The sequence below is a fragment of the Panthera leo genome, chromosome A2 (assembly GCF_018350215.1).
Source record: "Panthera leo isolate Ple1 chromosome A2, P.leo_Ple1_pat1.1, whole genome shotgun sequence".
Taxonomy (NCBI): Eukaryota; Metazoa; Chordata; class Mammalia; order Carnivora; family Felidae; genus Panthera; species Panthera leo.
In genome coordinates this window covers 560,334-573,228 of record NC_056680.1, presented here as the reverse complement: position 1 = coordinate 573,228, position 12,895 = coordinate 560,334, and the positions used below count along the sequence as shown (strand labels likewise).

General features: G+C 61.3%; 1 protein-coding gene across 1 annotated transcript; it reads left to right on the top strand.

Annotated features, from left to right (window-relative positions):
• Window positions 1-2,779: 2,779 nt before the first annotated feature.
• On the top strand, window positions 2,780-8,400 carry POLR2E (RNA polymerase II, I and III subunit E). Its single transcript, XM_042927753.1, has 8 exons — window positions 2,780-2,966; window positions 4,024-4,198; window positions 5,990-6,105; window positions 6,665-6,745; window positions 7,305-7,363; window positions 7,458-7,536; window positions 7,715-7,795; window positions 8,014-8,400. Exons 1-7 carry the CDS (start codon window positions 2,910-2,912, stop codon window positions 7,778-7,780), a joined length of 633 nt encoding a protein of 210 aa, XP_042783687.1. The 5' UTR covers window positions 2,780-2,909; the 3' UTR covers window positions 7,781-7,795; window positions 8,014-8,400.
• Window positions 8,401-12,895: the final 4,495 nt, after the last annotated feature.

Here is a 12,895-nt window from a genome sequence, read left to right as displayed (position 1 = left end):
GCCGGGTCAGATGCTAAGCCTCGTTTAACCTCGTGAGCAGCTGCCGGACTGTTTTCCATCCACTCCATTTTATATCCCCACCCAGGAGCGTGTGGATGGCGGCCAGAGTTCTGGACTCAGCCTCGGCCATGTGATACAGCATGGCGAGAGGTGCGAAGGAGCAGCTTGCCACTCTGTGTCTCTGTGTCCTGGCGCTGAGGGCACAGTCACTGGACTCTGAATCATCAGAATGATGCTCAGGCCTTGGCAGCCTCTCTGGGGTCCTGAGGCCCACCTGGCCCTGTGAGCCCTTTCTCCTGTCTCTTCTGTGCCCTGTGGAACAGCAGGACTGCCTAACATCTACACACCCACTACTGTATTCACCTGCCACCCATGCCTGGGCCCTCTTGGGGTACTATCCGGGCCACCTTTCCTTGGAGCCGGCCTCCCCCCGCCCCCAGGTTCCAACAGTCCTGCCTTCTCCCCTTGCCAGATCTGCCTTCACGCCAGCAACCTAGACAGATGCCTTTTCTCCCATCTTAAAACCGCTCCTAGCTCCCTCTCCTTCCACCCTTGGCCCCCCTCCCCTTGGCATTCGCGTCCACATCTCCAACTCCTTTCCTCTCATCCATCCCACCCTGGCCAGGCCCCCTCCTGACCTGCCCTCCTTGGGGTCACCAAGCTCCCGTCCAATCTTCACATCTGCTCAGACTCAAACTGCCGTTTCGTGGCCGTGATGGTTGGTCTCTCCCTCCTCCTCCTCCAGACGCTTTCTTCACCTGGTTCCAGGGCACCTGGCAACCTCCTACCGCCCTTTATTCTACCAAGGAGCACTCATGTAACACTGCTGGTGCCAGGCACTGCCATCGTTAATCAAGCGCCCTGAGAAGCGGGTGCTGTTTTTGTCCCTGTTCTACGAGGCAGGGGGAAGGGAGACATTTAGGTACAAAATTGCTAAGGGATGTGCCTCGGTTCACACAGCCAGGACTGGAGGCCAGGCCACTGCTTCAGGATCTGTGCCCCGCTCTGTGCCCTTCCGCTGCTTCTTCCCTCTCCTCGGCCTCCACATCTTGGCAAGGCTCCAGTCCTGGTCTCGGATCTGTTCGGTGACCGCGCCCAGCCTCCGATCTCCATTGACTCCCACAAGTCTGCTGCACCCCCCCCCCCCCCCCGCCTCCCAACCTTGGACTTTGCCCTGGATTCCACTCATATCCCAAGGTCTCCTTGATCTCTCTCCTTGGGCCGCAAGGAGATCATTTCTTCTTTCTTTTCTTTCTTTTTTCTTTATTCTTATTTTTTAAGTAATCTCTATGCCCAATGTGGAGCGTGAACTTCTCCTCCACCAACTGAGCCAGCCAGGTGCCCCCAGAGCCCCTTTCTTTCTTTTTTTAAATTTTTAAATTATTCAATTTATTTTTGGGAGACAGAGAGAGACAGAGCATGAACAGGGGAGGGGCAGAGAGAGAGGGAGACACAGAATCTGAAGCAGGTTCCGGGCTCCGAGCTGTCAGCACAGAGCCCCACATGGGGCCCGAACCCACAAACCGCAAGATCATGACCTGAGCTGAAGTCACACGCTCAACCGACTGGGCCACTCCCAGTGGCGCCCCTCCAGAGCCCCTTTCTAATCTGTCACCCACACCTGTCTCTCCCTGGCCTGTTGGCCCCAGTCAGGGCTGCCCTGTTCTCCCTCCTCCCTCTCTGTCTCTCTCTTCTCCGTGTCCCGTCCATCTGCAAATCTGTGGGCTCCACCTTCAGAATACCAGGACTCTGCCCACTGCTCTGCCCAGGTCATCCTCTCCACCCCTCCTTGGTCTCCCTGCTCAAACACTGAGAGTGACTGACAAAGTTAACCCAAGCTTTTCAACCCAAGCAACAAGGCCTCCCAGGGTTTGCCTCACTGCACTCTTTAACCTCCTGTCCTCCCCTCCCCCCACAGGCCTCCTTGCTGCCAACTCACCAGGCAAAGTGCGGCCTCAGGGCCTTTGCACACGCTGTACCTTTTGATAGACCTTTCTATAGACATTCCCACAGCTTCCTCCTTCTATTTGGGCTTTTGCCAGAGTCTCTCTCGCTCCTTGCCTTCCCTGAGCTCCTCCCCATTTGACACTGAAAGTCTCCCACGTTGCTTAGCGTGGTCTACCTTTTCTTCCATAGCATTGTCACCTTGTAACATTATCGTCTGTTGTGCTCACCGTTTCTGTCCTGTGTCTCCCTGGAATGTCTGTCTCTGTGAACGTATCGCTCAATGAGAAGCTCCTGATGCGCCTCCAATGGGGCGAGCGCTGAGCTGGGGGCAGGGGTGGATGCGCAGTGGGAGTTGCGGGGAGACACAGGTGGGAGCACCTCATGAGCCCAGGAGCTATGCCAGGCTCCTCCCAAGCACAGCCGTCCCTTTAGACTCTCACCTAACCCTCTAAACGGGGACACTTTATTTCCATTGCACAGAACGGAACACCAAGGCTCATGGGCATTAAGTTGGACGCGGCCCGCAGCACCTGGATGCATATTTACAAAGGGCCTACAAAGTTGCCCGGCCCTCTCTGGGAAGCGAGGAGACCGCTGCCTCCGTCCGGCCTCAGTTTCCCCTCCCGTAGCTCGCCTCCGCCTCCCACGATTCTAAATCTAACGCAGAGACCAGCGTTGAGCGGAAACCACAACTCCCGAGAGGCCCTGCGGCCAAGGCCACGCGAGAACTGCCGAGGCGAGAGTGGGCGGTTCCGTTCGCACGCCTCTCGCGCAGCCAACCGCCGCTCTCAGAAGGCCCGGGCTGCCCTTGGCGCTGCCGCTCCCGAAGTTGTCTGGATTCAGGCGTTCGCTGTCGACAGCCCTCCACGAGACGGACTGGGGGCTTGACAATGGCTCGGCGCAGGCGCAGTCGGTGAGGGTACTGCCGGGCTGGGGCGCGTTGACGCGGAGCGGCGGCGGCCATGGACGACGAGGAGGAGACGTACCGGCTGTGGAAGATCCGCAAGACCATCATGCAGGTGAGCCTGCTCGGCTAACGCGGCGAGGTCGGACCAGGACGAGGTCCCTGCGGCGCGCAGCGGGGCCGGGGCGCGTGGAGGACGGAGGGGCCGACGGCCTGTGGCCGAGCCGGGAGTCCGGCGGTCCCGGGGAGGGGCGGGGGGTGGGAGTGGGGAGGAGGGGGTCTCCCTCGAGCTGGAGAGAGACGGCGGACCCCTGTTCTCCCATTTGGGCCTGTTCCTGGAAGGCTTGGGCTCTAGCCCGGGTGCCTGACAGAATCCCAGAATCGGGGCTTGGGGGGAGCCCTGCTGGTCAGTGAGGGCGTCTGACTGATGTTTCTGTTCGGCGGCTACTTCACGGCCTCGGCCGCCACCTTTGAGCTCCTCGCGTTGTTCGGGACAACTATCAGCAACAGTCTGGCTGAGCGTTCGCTGCAAGGCGTGCGGTTTAGCCGCCCGGTGGGAGGGGACCCGTGCGATCCCAGGCCTGGGAGAAATCCCGCCGGAACTAAGCCCAGGCGGCCGCATTCAGCCTCTTCTTACCGCTTTGCAAAGCTGCTCTAAGGCAGGGACCAGAGCAGCCGTGCCCAGGGGCTGCGCTGGGGGCCCTGCAGGCTCTGGAGGGACAATCAGGCCAGGGGGCTCATGGAGAAAAGGGGTGGGCGCAGGGCCGGGTAGCAGCTCTGACCTTCCCTCTCTCCATCTGGATCCTCTTCGCCCACTGGAGGAGCCCTGGCCAGCCCAGCAGTGCCCCTCCCACCCAGACCCCAGGGCCATAGCTCTGCCCCACCGCTTCCCGGTCACGGCCTGTCCCCGAGGCTCAGGATAAGGTGACAGTTGCGTGTGTGGCAGCTGGTTGTCTGGAGCAGCGCAGGGGCTCTCTTGGGGCGTGCCCTGGTCTGTGTCCCCACCTGCCCATTTCCGTCTGACGTCTACACGCACCTGTCGCATCAGGCCCCCAAACCCCGTGTCCTTCTCTGCAGTGGCCTCATCTGGCCCGAGCGCTTCCCGCCAGCTCTCTCTGCCCTGAGGTCACTGGGCTAGCTCTCTCTCTCTCTCTCTCTCTCTCTCTCTGCAGCTCTGCCATGACCGTGGCTACCTGGTGACCCAGGATGAGCTGGACCAGACACTGGAAGAGTTCAAGGCCCAGTTTGGGGACAAGCCGAGTGAAGGGCGGCCACGGCGCACAGACCTCACAGTGCTGGTGGCCCACAACGACGACCCCACTGACCAGATGTTCGTCTTCTTTCCAGGTGAGGGCCTTGCTGGTCCTTGGCTGTGTGTGTCCTGGGGGTCACGGTCCTAGTAGAGCCATCCGAGGGCCTGCTCGGGGTCACATGGTCGCAGCTGCATGCTGTGTGACCAGTGTCTACACTGACCCTTTTTACTCTTCCCAGCCTGGAAAGAGAGCACACACCCCCCCTGCCGCGCCCCCCCCCCCCCCCCCGCCCTTTCGCTGCAGACGATGACATTGATCTCTGACTTCTCTGACTTCTCTGAGCACTTTTTCCAGCTTCCTTCTCCTCGATCCCCTTCCCCAGTTTTTCTTCCTCGGCTGTGTTCTCCACCAGGACCGTCACAGGCCTCCCAGGGGGGCCCCCGGACCCCTCATGACCTGAGACTCACCTGTGTCCTCTCTGGCCCCCCCCCCCCCCCATCAGCCCAGCCTCCAGTCTCCAAGCCTCCCGTTCCCTGCAGCCCCTTCCTGTGCTGCTGGAGGGTTCTGGCCCCGTCCTGGGCCCTGTCCATGCCCCTCACCGAGCTCGGGTGCCACCCCTTCCAGGTCGAGCGAAGAGCCCACCGAGGGGTGTCCCGGGCCCCCTGTGTCCCTCTGTCTTAGCACCTGCTCACTGAGGCAGCCCGACTCTGAGGCCCATAAGGGTCGGGAGGCTGTGCTGTGGGGTGAGCACTTGGGGGCCCAGCCCACTGCCTGGAATCAAGGGGGGTGGCACACGTTTACACAATGGACCCAGCTGGTGCTTTCACAGGAAGCGTCCCCGTGTGTGAGGCGTGCTTGTTGGAGGCATTGGTGCTTAGCCGCCTGCGTCCCTGTGGCGCTGTCTCAGCCTCCCGAGAGTGGGGGCGTCCGTGTTCTCCCGCGGGCCATAGCTCAGGACTGGGGTTCCTGCCGTGTTAGTCCACACAGCACCCCCGACCTGGCGGCTTGAGCGTCTGCGACCGCTCCGCTCCCAGCGCCGGAGGCACGAAGTCTGACGCCAGGTATCAGCAGGGCTGGCGGTCTGCCGCCTTCGCCCTGTGTCCTCACACGGCCGCTTGCTCTTTGCGTCTCTGTCTTCGTGTCCTAGAAGGACAGCAGTCGGTTGGATTCGGGTCTGCCCCGATGACCTCGCGTAAATTTAGCGTTGTTTCCAAATGCAGTCGTGTTCGAGGTATTGGGGGTTGGGACTCTAACGTAAGGGCTTTGGGGGGACACGACTCAGCCCACGATACTGCCCGTCGGTGGAGCGAGGGTCTCAGGAGGGTGCCGTGACGGAGCAGCGGGCAGGGGCCTGGCCGGGAGCCCCGTGTGGGTCCTGGCACCAGGGGCTGCCCGTCTGCTGGGCTCCCGGAGTCCAGAGGTCCCATCGTGCCAGGCTCTGGGCCTGTGCGCCGTGGTGACCTGGCACCCCACCGGCAGTGCAGGGACGGGAGGTAGTCTCCGTGGTGGGACCTCGGGCTCCCGTAGACTAGACGAAGCGCTTGATGTGGGCGTTCCCAAACCCTGGCACCACTGAGGCCCCGGACCACATGCGTCCCAGATCCTACTTCCAGGAAGGGGTCCAGTAAGTCCGGGCTGCCAGGCACCTTTCAGCTCCCCAGGTGACGTGGAGGCGGCCAGCCCCCTGGTCTGGGAGCCAGCAGCCAGGTTCCTGTCGTGTGTGTGGGGAAGCTGAGGCCTCAGAGAGAAGGGGCCGTTCCGGAGTGGCACAGGGGCCCCTCGGCACAGCAGAGCTAGCGCCCGGGTGCCCGAGAGGGCGAGGGAGCCGGGCCCGCACGGCGAGAGGGGCCCCGGCAGTGCAGACCGCCGTGCGTTCTGTCCGCAGAGGAGCCCAAGGTCGGCATCAAGACGATCAAGGTGTACTGCCAGCGGATGCAGGAAGAGAACATCACCCGCGCCCTCATTGTGGTGCAGCAGGGCATGACCCCCTCCGCCAAGCAGGTGGGTGGGGGCCCTGCCCAGGTGCTGAGCCCCGCTGTCTCTCATTCGGCCCTGAGCACCTCGCTTCCCTTCCTGCCACAGCTCCTCACGGGGCCCTTCGCCCATCCCGAGGGGACCCCCGGGGACTGGGATCTGAGAAGGAGCGGTTGTCCCTCGCTGAGGGGCAGGGCCAGAGTGGCAGGGCGGTCGGTGCCCCGTCTGTGACAGGACGGGACGGAGGACCAGTAAGCACTCTTCGTCCTGTGCTTGGGGGCTGCAGGACACTCCCAGCCCCATCGGCTCGAGGACGAGCCCCGGGAGCATTTTGTCAGATGGAAACACGCGAGCATCACCTGGTTGTCACCGTGACACCGGGCCGAGGCCCCTGTTGGGTGGGCGGGCTCTCCCTGCGGAGGAGCCCGGCTGCCTGGTGGTGGGTTTTGCTGAATTGCAATGCTTGGCGGTTTATTGGGGTGTGAAAGCAAACCCTCTCTGGCTTCCCGCCCCCGCCAGCCTCCAGGGAGCCAACGGTGGGGTGGTCCTGGCTCTTGGCTGTGCCTGAGGGCGGTCTCTCTTCCAGTCGCTGGTTGACATGGCCCCCAAGTACGTCCTGGAGCAGTTTTTGCAACAGGAGCTGCTCATCAACATCACAGAGCACGAGGTGGGGGCCTCAGGTGGGGGCTGCGGGGAATGGGCCCTCCTCCCCAGCGGGGGCTAGCGAGGGACGAAGGGAGGCTGGGAAGGCAGTGCCGGGCCCCACGGTCCCTCACCCGCTGGGGGATGGCAGAGATGTGGGCATTTGCCTGACAGTAGGAAGACAGTGGGGACGCGTCCCCGGGGCTGGATGCTCCCGCTTTGCGGAGAGCCGGTCTGGTGATGGAAGTAGGGCAGGGGTCCCTGAGCGTGGTCCCGGACGGGCCGCAGCAACATCACCCAGGAACATAACCAGGAATGCAGATCCCCAGGCCTGCTTGGCCTGCACAGTCAGGAAGCCCCAGGGGGTGGGGGCGGGACCCCAGGGCTGGTCTGCAGAAGGCACAGTCTGGGAACCCCCGTCCACACATGGAGGCGGGAGCAGGATGGGGCTGTGCCAGGACATCTGTAAACCCCGGCCCCTCTGGTTAACGTGGCGCGACAAGGCAGCTGGTCAGGGCCCGCCCCGCACCCCTTCTCTGTGTGGGGAATCAGCGGGGCCTGTCCTCGGCTCCTCCTCTTGGCAGCTGGTCCCGGAGCACGTCGTCATGACCAAGGAGGAGGTGACCGAGCTCCTGGCCCGGTAGTATCCTTTCGGCCCCCTCCCCTGGGCCCCCGCACCCCAGTCACCCCCACCCCCGTCAGCTGAGCCTGGCTTTTTCCCTGACTGAACTGCTCAGTAAACTCCGAGAGAACCAGCTGCCCAGGATCCAGGCCGGAGACCCGGTGGCCCGCTACTTTGGGATAAAGCGAGGGCAGGTGAGGACTCGCGCCGCCCCCCCCCCCCCCCCCCGGGGCTCCCCCAAGGGCAGGTGAGGAGTCCCGCCCCCCCCCCCCCCCCGTCACCCAGGGCCCCCCCCACCCCAGATCCGGGGTGGGCTGTGACTTCAGCCTGTGGGGAGGCCCCAGCCCCTGTTCTGCTTTGGCACCTGCGCAGGTGGTGAAGATCATCCGGCCCAGCGAGACCGCGGGCAGGTACATCACCTACCGGCTGGTGCAGTAGCCGCCCTGCTTGCAGGTGAGATGGCACCTCTCGGGGGTGCTGAGCGGGAGGGCCTGTCCGTCTCCGGCCCGGGAGGGAGCGCATCGTTCCCGCCCACCGGGTTGTGGCCGGAGAGCCCCTTCTCCCCGCTGCCCACGGTCCTTCGTGTGTCATCCACTTGTCGCCGGGCTTGGAGGCAGCTGGCTCAGGCTCGCAGGACCGACTAACACGCCTTCGTCCTTCCTCTCGTCCAGCGGCCCGGAGTCCCTCACCCAGGCTGAGGGCGGCAGCCGGCCTGCCCTGTGGGAACAGTCACCCCAGGAACCTCCTCACTGCTGCTTCTCCACACCCCTGGGCTGAAGGTCTGTGTGTGGCCTCACCTGGGCCCCGCGTGGGGGCGCCTCCGGAGGGAACGGGACGGCGCAGGGAGGCCCTCCGGCGCCCGGTGACAAACTGCAGTCCTGGGTCCAAGTCTCTGGCCCCCAGCGCCTTGCTGTCGCCGTGTCCTATAGGGTGGCCCCGGGGACATCTGTGAGCCGCGTCCGTGGCGGCAGAGAGCCAGTCGCTACTTGCTGCCGGGTGTTTTTAAGAATTAGAAGTATTGGAGTCAATAAAGCGGCCTGTCTGGAAGGCAGAACGAACGGTTTGCGACGAGTGGCCTTGCTCGAGGCTGTAGCCCCTAGGCCCCACCGGGGGGACTCAGCCCCCTTGTTCTGTGGCGCCTGCTGCCCCGGAGGGTGGCCGTCCTCTCCCGTCCCTGTACCGAGCCTGCGGGGGGGTGGACGGTGGGCATCGGGCCCTGTCCACGTGCGCGAGGCAGGCAGCGCTGCCGTGTTGCTTCGACTTGGTTTCCTGCTGCTTTTCTCGCGCAGAAGTTTGCAGTGAGATCACCCAGCTTCCTCCCGTTACCGTCTGATTTCAGGAAGTCTTCCCCCGGTTTGCTTTTCTTTCTGTTTTAGTAACTGCTTTATCGGGATGTAACTTTTGTGCCACACAAGCCGCCCATTTGCGGCACACCGTTCAGTGGGTTTTAGTGTTGTCACTGTTAGAACTTGTCACCCCAGAGGAAACCCCGTCCCCATCACCACTCATTCCTCCCCACCACCACCCCGGCCCCCACGAGCCCCCTTCCCGTCCGTGGATGAGCCTGTTCTGGACATTTCACGCACATGGATTCACACCTCGCGTGGCCTCTCGTGTCTGGTTCCCTCCCTGAGCATCGTGTGTTCGGGGACCGACTGTGGGGCGGCGGGGGCGGGCGCCTCACTCCTCGCGGTCAAGGGATGTGCGCGTGCGCTGTGGACGTGTGTATCCATTTGCTTGCCATTGGACAGCGAGTTCTTCCACGTTTTGGCAGTTACGAATAATGTTGCTGTGGGCCTTCACCACAAATTTCGCGTGGACGTGTGTTTTCATTTTTCTCGGGCGTGTATCTGGGAGTAGAATTGCCGGGTCGCCTGGAGGCTGGTTGCCCGTTGGAGGAACCGCCCGGCGGTCAGCACTGCAGCCGCCCCACGTCTCGTCCGCACACCCCTGCCCTCTGCGGCTCTCCTGGCGGGGCGGGCTGCGTCCTCGCCGTCGCCCGGGCTGCTTTTCCCTGACGCCTGGCCACGCTGAGCAGCGTTTGTGTGCCTACTGGCCACTTCAGCATCATCTTTGGAGGGAGGTCTGTTCAGAGCCTTCGTCCGTGGCGGGATCGGGCTGGCTGGCTGTCTGTCCGACCAGGCTGCAGGTGCTGTCGGTTCCCGTGTGCAGGTGTGTTATATACGCTTAACATGCACAAGTCCCTGGTCAGTTACACAGTTTGCGAGGGCTTTTTCCGTTTTTTGTTTTTGCAAACGTCTGTTCCTAACGTTGGTATGTTTACACGTGGCCTTGACTTCTGGGATTTGCTCCTGGGCTTGGTATGACTTAGGGATGTATCTTTTCTCCCTGGGAAAGATGGTGCTCTTGATACTGTGAATGCCTAGCGGGTCCTTACTGCCCGAATTGCCACACTCCTCGGGATTCCCAGGTGGACATGGGTCTGTTTCCAGCTCCTCTTGTCTGTGGATCAGTCCTGGTTTTCCAAGTGACAGCTTTGTAGCATGTCTAACGGTGGTACACGTCTCCCCTGCCCCTGCAAACGTACGTACATTGTTTGCCAAAGGAAGCCAGGCACAGAAGGTCACGTCCATGTGACTCCACTCACGGGGGGTCTCTAGAGGAGTCCCGTCCACAGAGACAGTGGATGGTGGGAGTGGGGGGTGTGGTGGGGGGCGGGGAGTCAGTGCTTCATGGGGACAGAGTCTCAGTTTCGGGAGATGGAAAGTTCTAGAGACGGATGGAGGGGGTGGCTGCATGACTGTGAGTGTGCTTGCCGCCCGTGAGCTGTGCACTTAGATGTGGTAGGTATTCCGTATATTTTAACCACAGTAAAAAAAACAGAAAACGACTTGGTTATTGTGTCCTTGCCCCCACAGGGGTAGGGGGGTTTTGTGTTTTGTTTCGGTTTATTGATACTTACTTTGTGTGTTTTGTTTTGGGGGGAGGCATAGCTAGTTACTGAGGGGTAGCTGACAGGGTGTCACTGGTTGCACCTGAAATTAACGTGACTCTTGGCTGTTCTTGAACATGGACTTCGTACAAGAACAGGGGTGCCTGGGGGGCTCTGTTGGTTAAGTGTCCGACTCTTGATTTCGGCTCAGGTCACAGTCTCACGGTCCCGGGAGAATCGGGCTCTGCGCCGTGGGATTCTGTTTCTCTCTGTTTGCCCCTCCCCTTCTCATGCCGCGCTTTCTCAAAATAAATGAACTTAAAACGAATATGTAAACAATCCTTTTGCTTTTGGTTGAGTTTGCTTGGTCTCTGAACCCAGGTGCAAACCTCTGGCTCAGCTGCACACGAAGGACTTTGAACAACTTTGAAGCTCCGTTCGAAGTCGGCAGAGTTTCGGGCGTAGAGGCCACGGACGTTCCTGTCGTTCTGGTGCAGGGGGTTTTTTGTTGCCTCAACCTCCATGCCCTCCTTCCAGCGGCACCTGGCCTTCCTTTGAGAATTCATCCCTTTTGGGGACCAGATCCTGCCTATGCCATTGAGTATAACCTCCCTAAGATTGGTTCAGGTTGGGCTGTTGCTCAGACACCTGCCTCAGGCCTCATGGAAGAGGTGCCCCCTCCTTGGATACGGGTGGATTGAGGAGGGGGGCCCCAGGCCCCTGTGACGTGCTGTGAGCTGGGTCAAGCCTGGCCTGAAGCTGGCCCTGAACCAGTAAATTACCAGGCACCTCATGAACGGCATCCAGAGGCCTTCGTTTACAGGCCTGGCCAGACTTCAGGGGGAGGCTTTTCATGACCCTTGCTGTTTGAATAATGCCCGTAAGTGGAAAGGTGCCATCTGGCTGAACACGGAATACAGTTAAATGGTCTTAACTGAGTTTTGTTTTTTTTGGTTTTTTTTTGTTTTTTTTTTGTTTTTTTTTTTACTTATTTTGAGAGAGAGCCCACGAGCTGGGAAGGGCAGAGAGGGGGAGAGAGAATCCCAACCAGACCCTGTCAGCGTGGAGCTTGACGTGGTGCTCGATCCCATGAACCAGGAGATCGTGACCTGAGCAGAAATCAAGAGTCTAAAGTTTATTTTGAGAGAGCAGGCAGGGAAGGGGCAGTGAGAGAGAGAGAATCCCAAGCAGGCTCCACACTGTCAGCCCAGAGCCCAACTCAGGGCTCAGTCTCACAAACTGAGATCATGACCTGAACCCAAATCAAGAGTCAGACGCTTACCCAACTGAGCCAGCCAGGCGCCCTCTTCTGACCCTCTTAAAGCATGTATCGGGTGGGCGTGCTCTTTCCGTGAAGAGCCAGACCATAGGTATTCTCGGCCCCGGGCCAGACGGCCCCTGGGTGCTTCCTCGGCTCTGCGGGGACATGGGCAGCGCGTGACGAGGTTTGGCTGCGTGCAGTTGCGCGTTGGGCTGTTGGCCGGCCCGGTGATCTCCTCTTCCAGATCTTTCTTAGCTGCTGCCGGGGAGGGCCGGGCAGGCTGTTGCAGAGCATTCTGACCGGCACCGCTGCTGCTTTCTAAGCCTGGGGTGCGCAGCAGCTTCCGGGGGGCTGCTCTGTGTCAGGAGGGGAAGGCCCCTCCTGCCACTTGCGTGTCTTGGTGGGCGCGAATTCCGTCTGCTTTTCCGCTGCGTGTGAAGAGTTGGGATCTTCCCAGCGCCCGACCGTCCCCGGCCCTCCGGCATGAACCCAGCTTGGGGGGTGGTCTCTGAGCCGGGTGGGGGGTCAGTAACAGGAATTGGGGGCAGGGGTCCTCTTCTGCTCCGGGCTGAGGGTTCACTGCCGTCTCCGAAGGTGGCCACAGAATTTAAACTGTTCCTCAGGCACACTGGCCCCGTTTCCAGGGCTCGTGGCTGCCACACTGGACGGTGAACGGACAGCATTTCTTTCATCTGGAAGGTTCTACCGAACGGTGCTGGGCTAGAAGTTTTTATGAAGTGGTTGTTTGAGGTTGTGTCTGCACAGCTGGTCTCAAAGGCCACTGGAGCTCACACAGCTGTAGTGGAACTTCTGTGTCCTCTGTGTCCCTACCCCCAGCCTGCCACCACCAGAGAAGATAGGCTCCGATTTTAAACTTTATTTTAAGCAGAGTAAATGTGCATGTGAAAGATGTACATCGTGACCAAGATGGAGCTCACCACGCGCCTAAACCCCACGTGTCCCGACTCGGTTTTCCAGGAAAGCGAGGGCGTGGTGCTGCCACTGGCCGCTGCTGTCTGGCTTTCGGAGTGGCCTTCGGTGGTGGCCCAGCGGTGAGAGGTCAAGGCAGAGCTTGTAGGCCCACGGGGCAGCTGGCCCCGGGGGCAGGGCCGTGCGGCAGGGACGTCCGAGGCTTCTCTGAGCACACGGTCAGTCCCCGGACGACTGGACAGCAGGATCTCCCAGCGTGGCTGGGTCGGGTCACCAGGGCACACAGGCAGACGGAGCGGGCTTCGGCCTCACCCAGTGCCCCGGAAGCTTGTGGAAGAGGCAGCCGGCAGTGCCCTCACCGGTACGGGCTTGGAGGAAGAGGCCAGGCCTCCCGTGGCCTCCCGGTAACTGGACACCCACAGGGATGGGAGCCAGGAACACACGGCGTGCCCCACGCCCCGCGCCCCAG